A 10,000-nucleotide genomic window follows, 5' to 3' on the forward strand; every position below is an offset into this window, starting at 1 on the left:
GATGAAACTTTGAAGTCGGCATCCTTGTGTGGAGGGAGAGATGGAGCGCCTCTGGAGGTTGGCAGCCCTGGTTAACTTATGAATCAAAACTACTCTTGAGGGGCAGGCGTGGCGGTTCAAGCAACGGCCGCCAGAGTGCAGCACCTCACGTGTGGAGGGGCGGCCCCTCACCTGGCTGGAGGTGGGGCTCGTGAGGGGCCGCACAGCCGGCTGCAGCATTGCCGGGCGTCACACGTGCTGCGCCGATGCCACCCACAACACAGCCACGTCGGAAACTTCACTCATGACAATAATTAACCAATTTTCGTGCCTGTACGCCATGACTGCCTCCGAGAAGACGGCTGACAGGCGTTCCTTTCCCAAATAAAAGGATAGACTTTGTTCTGCTCTAATACCGATACGTATATACCTGTCTCGTTGTCAGAGTTCATATTCTCTCTCTCTCTCTCTCTCTCTCTCTCTCTCTCTCTCTCTCTCTCTCTCTCTCTCTCTCTCTCTTCATGAAACAAACCAAAATTTGCTTTCTTTCATTTATTTTTATACAAACACTTCTAATTACTTACCCGTGGCTACATAATAATGTCGCGGCACCGAAACATGACAAAAAAATCTAGGTACTTGTATATTATGTATGATCTTAGGCATGGAGATACAATTTTACCTCCATGATCTTAGGTGTATAAGTGGTTACAATGAGGATAATACGAATACATTATTTGTATTTATACAGTTGCCTCTTGTTCATGGACGGAGTGATGGTGGAAGGGTCCATGAAAGCTGTACATTTGTTTTTTCTTCATATTTTCAATCTTTTACTTTGAATCGAGAGGAAGTGCATTCTACTAAAGACAGTGTGTGTGTGTGTGTGTGTGTGTGTGTGTGTGTGTGTGTGTGTGTGTGTGTGTGTTAACATCTAGTGCCTTACCCTAATCGGCTCTGTATAGCTGCTCCTATTGACGCAGTATTAGACCACTATAGAGAACAGGAGCATATTAGTTGTTTTAAATACTCCCACCGCGCATTCTACAAAGGTAAAAGGCATCTGGTGTAGGAAGACGAGGAGGATAAGGAGGAGAAGGAGAAGGAGGGTAGTGAGAGGCCTTCCTTAATTCACATTTATTTTTCTTCCTTCAGGGCTGTTGGGAGGGGCGTTTGGAATCTATCTGTAAGTACTTAGCCTTTACTTTATTTTTTAAAATCACGATTATAATGTAATTTCTTCCCCCATTATTTACAGATTTCCAGTTACTATTGAGTGCTTTGTTGCCATTAAACCATATATTATCGTATCATTAAACTCATGCACACACACACACACACACACACACACACACACACACACACACACACACACACACACACACACACACACACACACACACACACTCATATATCACACATTAGGAAGGAAAAATATTTCGGACAACATAGCAGTGATAGTGAAAATGCAGTATCATATGTTTAAGCAAAGTATATGCTTAGGAACTTATACATGAGGAGAGCAAAACAGTAAATAAAAGAGGTGAGGACAAAGCTATACAAGAATAGTGAACAAGAAAGTACAGAGAATTGGAGTTACTTTATATAGTTTCATTTATATACTCTATAACTAATCATATGCAGCCTTCTCTATAGCTTCATACTCTCCTCCTCCTCCTCCTCCTCCTCATCGTCCTCGTCGTCTCTCTCCTCCTCTAACTTCTTCCTGTTGGCCTCCATGAGCTTTGTCGCCTCAGCCTTCTTCTGTGCCGGCCCCATGTTCTCTGCCTCTATCTCCTTCGTCTCCACTTTCACCTTGAACGCCACTGACTTCTTCTCGTCCTCGGCGGGCTCCTCCTGGGGAAGGGAAGAAAAGAAAGGAGAGGCATTAGCAGCTTTCGCAGGGAGGGAAGAAGGATGGAAGGGAAGGAGAAGGGTTAACTATGTCTTAAGAGAGGGAAGGAAGGAAGGAAGGGAAATCCTGAGAAGTGGAAGAAGGATATGTATAGAAGGACTGGAGTAAGAGGTATCTTGAGTGAAGGAATGGAGGAAGAGAGAGATTTTTGCTGTGAGGAAAGGAAGGGAAGAGAAGGAAAGGTAGGAAGGATGGAAAGAAGAAAGAAACGAAGTAAAGCAGCCAGAGGTAAGTGAGGAAGGAAGGAAAAGAAGGGAAGGAGAGTTGGTCCTGAGGGAGGAAGTAAGATAGGAGGAGGAGGAGAGGGAGGAGGAGGAGTTAGCATTGCTCTGAGGGAAGGTGAGAAGGGAAGGGCAGGAGTTAGTGTCATGAGAGAAGGGAAAAGCAGAGGCGTCAGCAGTGTCCTGAGGAAGGGAAAGAAGGAAGGATGGGCAGGAGTATGCAGTAACGATGGGAGGAAAGGATGGAAGAGCTGGCAGGGTTACTTGGTGTATTACTGTCGTCTATTTTACCTGTTTCGTTTATATGTTGTTGGTTACCTGAATGAGCTTATGTTTAAGTGTTGTAGGCTAAGTAGTGACATAATTTCGGTAGTTACTAATATGGTACAACTGAAGATGTATAAAATAATGCTCCTGACGATACCTATATATATATATATATATATATATATATATATATATATATATATATATATATATATATATATATATATATATATATATATATATATATATATATATATATATATTTTTTTGCTCTATCAAAGTCATTTTGTGTTTGATGTTAATGATGCCTTCCGATTTTGACTCATCTTCAGTACTTTAGTTATCAGCAGTGAAATCCTCGCCGTCATCCCAGGTAGATGCATTAATTAATCACCTCCACATCACCTGTCCACAGCCTCATTCCCGTGACTGCAAGGTTGTTTTTTATGGGGCCTTTTTAGTATTTCCCCTCGTGATCATTAGTGGAGGTCTGCAGTGACGCCCGTGCTCACTACTGAGGCTTTGAACATTTTTTCGTTTATACTTTTTTGTTCATAATGACGTCAAGGGAGTGGTGGACAGGCAAGGGAGGGAAAAAGAGGGAAGGAGGGAGGGAGTTTTTGCGGCTGGCGAACTGAGGCATCCCGGCCGAAAAGATTGTCGATAGAAAACGGTGCTGATATTTTATTGGTAACTATGGTATCTCGCTGACCTCCGCCGCCTGCCTCGCCCTCACCTCTCTTGACGGCTGTATGCACGCTGGATCATATCGACAGTACAGGACAAGAGACAGATGTTAATATGAACCTCCCTGTTTGTTTAACGTCACGGGAAACATAATTGAGAACTCTTTGTGGAACTTTCTGCGCACTCCGTCATTATCTGGTGTTCACGGAAAGTTTTGCCGAAGCAAGTTGGGTCATTAGTGAAGGCAGTCACGTGTCTTAATTCGGGGGTACAGAGAGAAGACATTCAGCTTGGGGCACCGTGGGGCTGAGTGATTGTCTCCTTGCATAACGTGGTCTTAGAAGAAATGCAAAAAGAATAATGAATAGCGAGTGATTGATTTTTCTTTTTTTGCATTACCTTTTTTTCTGCTGGCTTTTTTTTCTGGAATGTATGTCTTCTGGCAGTCTGCAGTGTGACTTACGTAAGATAAAAAAAAAGCGACGAATGCTTATAAAAACCGAAATATTTTTTTTCTTGCAAACATTCTTGTAAATGCTTCTTTGTATCTTTATGAATCCACTAAACTTTACGTCAGTGTTTAGGTTCCTCGTTTTATCCTTTATATTACTTTTCAGTCTTGTGGGGAAACAGGCTTATAACACTTCAGAGCATCCTGCTAAGAAACATTAGTGATGCTCTCCGAGGCGTGGCTCGGAAAAATCACAGGACAGTTAAACGCTTATTTCCTCACCAGCGAAATAAACCAACTTGCACAACGACTGAACTTAAGGACGCAATTTCTATGAAGTTCTAGGAGCTAAAATACACGGGCTGGTGTTAGGTTCTAAGACTCCCAAAGACACACAGACACATATTTAAGGGCGCGCTGGAGGACATGAGGTTGGTATTACAAGACACCTTCGCTCCTCACATCAGCTATTTCTAAAGGTCAAAGAGGGGGTCAGTCAGGTTCTAATGAGTGTTTCTTTAGGTTCACGGTACTGAAGAAGGATTAAACTACCACCAGGGCCATAAAAGTAATCCTGGAAATGCCCCTAACTCCTGCGAAAGCCTTGTCAAATATGTGAACTTGGACAACGAAATGTTTAGTAATACTGCCCTAAGAGCTACATGCCACAACTTGCACACCCTTAACTACTTTCCACCATATCCCACACGCTCTCTTATTAATTGTTAGCGATAAAAAAATATATATAAGTAAGTTGACGAACAAAAACGGATCAAGGAAAGTCGAAGGAATCATCACTCCTTGAAACATGTATAAGCGCCCTCACCTTTTGCTAGAACTTGTTTTATAATTATGAACGAAAGGAAAGAAAAACATAAGCAAACTAACAAAAAAAGCAGGTTGCCTAACAAGAAGTGATCAAGAAAAAGTCAAAGGAAGCTTCAGTTCTTAAAACAAATTCAAGCAACTTCATACTGTTCTATAACATGCTTGTTACTTATGGGAGAAACGATAAAAAAATGTTGCCTAACAAGAAGTGAGCGAGAAAAAGTCGAAGGAATCACCACTCATTAAAACAGATATAAAGACCCTCATTTTTTTCTACAACTTTCTTGATGGTTATGGAAGAAATAAAAGAAAAAAAGTTGTCTAACAAAATCTGATCAGAAGAAAAGGCCGAAGGAAGCTTCTGTCCTTAAAACAAACATAAGATACCTCACCTTTTCCATAACGTGCTTTATAATTATGGACGAAACGAAGTAAGAAAAAAGTTGCCTGACAAGAAATGGACGAGAAAAAACTTGAAGGAAGCTACACCTTGACACAAATATGTACAACTTATTTTTTTTCTATAACCTCAAAGTAATGGAGGACAGTATGTAAAAAAAAAAAGTTGTTGCCCAAAAAGAAGTGTTCGAGAAAAAGGTGAGAGAATAACCACCCCTTGAAACAAATAATAAAAAAAAAAACGTCATCTTCTATAACATCTATCATAGTTATGGACGAAACGAAAGAAAAAAAAAAGGTTGCCCTAAAAGAAGTGACCAAGAAAAAGTCGAAGGAAGCTTCACTCCTTAAAACAAGTAGAAACAACCTCACCGTTTTCTATAACTTGTTTAATGGCTATGGGAAAAGCGAAAGGAAAGAAAAACAGGTTTCCGAGCGAGCAGTGATTGGAAAAAAGTCTAAGGAATCACCACTCCTTAACACACATACAAACAACCTCATCTAATTTTATGACTTTCTTGATAGTTGTAGAAGAAACAGAAGAAACAAAGGTTGCCTAATAAAAACTGATCAAAAGAAAAAGTCGAATGAAGCTCCAACCCTTGAAACAGACATAAATAATCCCATCTTTTCTTTATAAATATGCTTAATGGTTGTGTACGAAAGGGTAAGAAAAAATAAAGGTTGTCTAATAAAAACTGATCAGAAAAAAGTCGAGGGAAACTCTACTCCTTAAACAGACAGACTTTAACGTTTGCTTAAGGTAATGAATGAAAGAAAGGAAAGGTGAGGTTCGAATGGTTAAAAAAATATATGGGCTGCCTAACAAAAACTTGCCCGATAAAATCGAAGGAAGCTCCACTCCTTAAAACAGGCAGACCTCAGAACTTGCTGATTTATTATGAAAGTCAACCTTACCTGTCTGTAGAACTTGCTCATTAGGTATGTGCGGGAGAATAAAAACATATAAAGATTTCTCAACAAAAACTGATCAGAAAAAGTCGAAGGAGACTCCACGCCCTAAGACAGATAGCCATAAAATCTGCTTATTTATGATTAGGACGAAAAGAAAAGGGTTGCCAACAAAAACTGTTATGGAAGAAAAAAATATATAAGTGATTATCTAACAAAAACTGATCACAGAATAACAGTCGAATGAAGGTCCACTCCTTGTAAGAGACGCACCTAACGTCTCGGACTTGAAGATTTGCTTCATGATTATGGACTAAAAGAAACTAGTTGTCTAACAAGAAAAAAAGAATAAAAGGCCATAAGAAGCTCCTCTCTAGGAAACAGACACATGCAACCTCACCTGACCTGGAAGCTTACTCAGTGGCTTTGGGCGAAAGGGAAAAAAAAAAAAAAAATAGTCACCGATGAAGAAAATAAAATCTAAGGAAATACCGCTCCATAAAACAATTAACTCCAACTTACCCCAAAACCTACATGTTTGCCACCCGGGTAGGCCACGTCATCGCTCTCGTCGTCGTCATAATCGTCTTGCTTGTTGGACCGTCGTGGAGGGGGAGAGTCCTTCACGGAAGCAAACTTAGTGCTCCTCCGTTCGTCTTCGTCGTCTGTGTCGTCCATGATCTGAAGGAGGGAGAGGCGGGCAAAAGGGGGTAGGGGTTAGAGACGCTCTGCATTCTATGGGAATCGCCTGCCTGTATACCGCCTCAGGTTTATTTGATTTATTGTGTTGTGTTCAGTGCCACTACAGTGCTCCTCAAATCATTATAAATACATGCTGTGATACTCTAGTAACTCGCTATGATTCTCTAAAAAAAGTAGCCTTAATAGTCAAATACAATTATTTTTTACAAACCCTCCCAAGAATGCTTTACAGTAATCGTTAACAATTGTCATGGTCCAGTAAATCTATCAAACGATAAATTTTATCTTTTTTGTAAAAAGACTCTTGAATGCATCCCAAGAAATAGCGAATACATTTTTTTTTCTTACTTATGTGCAACATAATTGTGCCACTTTGCCATTTCAAGGGTTTTGGTAGTTAACGCCAACCCATTAGTTACTTTCAGATCAGAATATTCACTAAAAAAATGCATAAAATATGTCAGCTCAACGCTTGGTTCGACTGTCTTAAAATATCAGTCTGGAAGAACTTTCCAATAAGTCATCAAAATCTGAACCTAGAAAATCGTGCTTGTTCTTGGGCAGACATTCAACATTTTTTTCATCGATTCATTAATAAAAAAATAAAAACTATAAAAACAACAACCAATAATACTCCTTGATTAACTTCCTTAAAACACAACACTTCACCTTGAGTGCCTTCGATAGCTATACGACAACTATAAGAATTACCCTGATCCATTAAATAGTATTTGAAGCTCAACGTAGATATAGTCAATGAAAACAATGGTTAAAAGGTGCGTGGGTACACCGGGACAAGACCCCAAGACAGGTGCAAGGGTCCGTACGCGTCTGGCTCGGTGGGTACGTTTCTAAGGGTCACACGGTCAGTCCTTCCACCCCCAACACCTGTCTCGCCTCGCCCACGCAGAGCCTCGGGCCAGCATGCACCGAGGGGCCTTGGCTGGCGACTCAGGGCTAGAGGTGGTATTGTGAAGGGACTGATGCGACACATTTCAATAAGATCTTTTCTGACTAGCAATATACCGGACGTAGTAGTAGTAGTAGTAGTACGTACTATTTTTTTAGTAGTAGTAGTAGTAGTAGTAGTAGTAACAATTGTAAAAGTAGTAGTAGTAGTAGCAGTAGTAGCAGTAGTACTAGTAGTGGTAGTCAGACGTCGCTTGAGAAAGGGAAAACAGTTACACGCAGGAAAAACTTTCTTCAGACGTCTGTTTTGCTCACCTTTTTCTTGCTGTCTTTAGGCTTTTTAATTTCGGCATAGATCGGGTAGCTGGGCGAGGTGCTGCTGGAGAAGGAGGGCGGCGGGGCGGGCGAGGAAGACCCGTAGTATTCAGGAGGGCTGGGGTTGGTTCTCATCAGCCCTCCTTGCGGCTGAGTGTCCCTGGTCCTGTACACACACACACACACACACACACGAATAGAATGCCATATTAGGTACATCGTATCAGTAGTAATTATAAGTCTTATTGTATAGAGTATTATGCATGCATGGAGTTCATTGTTATTTTAAAGTATCAATGTTATTCCTTTCTTCCCCGCCTTCCCCTTGAGTGGGTGATGCGGTTCTACTGGCATACTAAATGGTGGGATCTCATGATCATGCGTTGAAAGAAATCTCTTTTTATAATATCTATTTTTTAGAAGTAGTAGTAGTGCTAGTAGTAACAGTAGTAGTAGTACTAGTAATAGTAGTAATAGTTATAGTAGTAGATGTTATCACTGTTATGACTTGTGATTGCTATTATGTATTTCGCAAGAAAAAAAATAGCAAGTGTCCACAAAAAAAAAAAAAAAAAAAATAAGGACAAGCTGCAACTCCAGGAAGAGATGTGCCCAGAATTCTACAGAAATTGCGCTGAAATGTACTAGGAACTGAGAGCGTGCTAGGGCCATGGTGATGATGCATTGAGAGGAAAACCGGAGGAGGGGTAAGAGGGAGAAATGAGAAAACCAAGACACGCAAAAAAGATAAGAAGAAAATTATAAAAGAGAGCAACGAGTCATATATAAAACGTATGTGACCTTCAGATGTGTGTGCGTGTGTGTGTGCTAGACGGACAGACCACTCCTATACCTGAGAGGGATGTTGTCGGAGGGCTGGGCGAGGGGGCTCCTGTGCAGGGGTGGCGAGTCATGGTCTGCGTGCCTGTGTACCTCGGCGCTGGTGTACCCGTTGAGGGAGCCGCCGGGGTATCCGTTAAGGGAACCGTTGGACTTGTGACCCACCGACCCTGACCCCAGGTTGACTTGGCTGGGGAAGGGGAAGGGGAAGCGAAAGGTGTGAGGGAAAAGAAGAAAGGGAAAAATGAAAGATCAGGTGAAGGGGAAACGATTCAGGATTTTTGTGCGTGAAGTGGAATTATTTTATTTTGTTTTGGTCTTTTTTTTTATCTAAGGCATAGTTGTGTTGATCTTGTGTTAGAATATCATCGTCTTTGTTGTTGTATTTGTTGCTATTTTCATCAATATCAATAATACGTCGATAATTTCTTCTACCTCAGCCTCTCGTGGCCATGATCAATCTTTTAGAACAACTCTTCTTTAAATATTTTTTGGTGTCCCACCCGTGCAATCTCATGTAACCAAACAACTTGGTGAATTGCTCAGTTATTTATATTTCGTAGCAATAATATACGAAACCATTAAAAAAAATTGTAAAAAGATCTTAGCTACAAGTGATTTATATTCATGTATCAAAGGTTAGACGAGTTGTCGAAATATAGCAGTAGACGTAACAAAATTAATGTTTCATAAAAAAATGTGCTCAGTTAATTAAATGTATCATTAGTATAAACTGAAAAAAAATTATTGATGTATAAGCACAGACCTTATTCATTATGCGCAGCATCCTTACTGTTAAGAACAATAACAACAACAGCTATGGTTTAGGGTCAGATCCAGTGTACTCAGCCATCATATGATTAGAATGACACGACAAAAATAGTTACAAAATTATGACATAATGAATATTGTTGGAATCGCGATCTTCATTCACCAAAAGCATGTCCAATGTAAGTCCCCAAAACGAGACCTGATGGGAGGTATGATAAAAAAAAAAAAAAAAAAAAAAACGTACAAAAGTAACGTCATGAATAGCTACTTGGTCTTACTTATTCTCGCTGAAGGAGGGGTTGCTGTAGGCCTGGCCCAGCGTGTTGATGGGCGGTGAGGGCTGCACTGGGCTGGGGGCTGCCTTGCCTTTCTTCCTGCGAGTGAACATGAAAGCACGTTACTGAAGTGAATAAGGAGGAAAACTCGGGGTCATGGCAGAGACGAAGGCTTCACTTGGGGCTTTACTTTGGCAGGTGTGGTGGCAAGTGTAAACTAAGGAATGTCCAGGTTGTAAAAAGATGAATGTTTATACCGTAAGAATAAGCAGGAAAGATTGTGGGACGAGAGGGCTATTCTATCACTCGAAATTCCCCTAATTTTTTCAGATACATAATGAATAAATACAAATTAATGAAGACGTAAACGATGAGCTAAATATTTAACTAGTTAACATGATAACTCTTAAACGAAGTGTCTTTTGAGTAGGTAAAAAAAAAAAAAAAAGTTAGTTTGGCCAACCATTTCACCGATGCAATCACTCATTCTTGCAACATACAGTAAAAACATTAAGCAGGTGTGTGGTGA

General features: G+C 40.5%; 1 protein-coding gene across 8 annotated transcripts in view; it reads right to left on the minus strand.

Moving 5' to 3' along the window:
- Positions 1–1,101: 1,101 nt before the first annotated feature.
- The window catches only part of LOC126995613 (protocadherin-23-like), a 52,440-nt gene continuing 43,541 nt past the window's right edge, over positions 1,102–10,000 (minus strand). For 7 of the 8 annotated variants that reach the window (XM_050855313.1, XM_050855319.1, XM_050855316.1 and 4 more), the window contains 5 exons: positions 9,475–9,570; positions 8,439–8,615; positions 7,586–7,751; positions 6,182–6,340; positions 1,102–1,836 (listed from right to left, as the gene is read on the minus strand). In XM_050855313.1, coding sequence (XP_050711270.1) covers positions 1,630–1,836; positions 6,182–6,340; positions 7,586–7,751; positions 8,439–8,615; positions 9,475–9,570 — 805 coding nt within the window. In that variant the 3' untranslated portion in view covers positions 1,102–1,629. The remainder of the gene's footprint in view (positions 1,837–6,181; positions 6,341–7,585; positions 7,752–8,438; positions 8,616–9,474; positions 9,571–10,000) is intronic. The other variant, XM_050855315.1, reaches the window with a different exon arrangement.

The sequence above is a fragment of the Eriocheir sinensis genome, chromosome 8, assembly GCF_024679095.1.
Source record: "Eriocheir sinensis breed Jianghai 21 chromosome 8, ASM2467909v1, whole genome shotgun sequence".
Lineage (NCBI taxonomy): Eukaryota > Metazoa > Arthropoda > Malacostraca > Decapoda > Varunidae > Eriocheir > Eriocheir sinensis.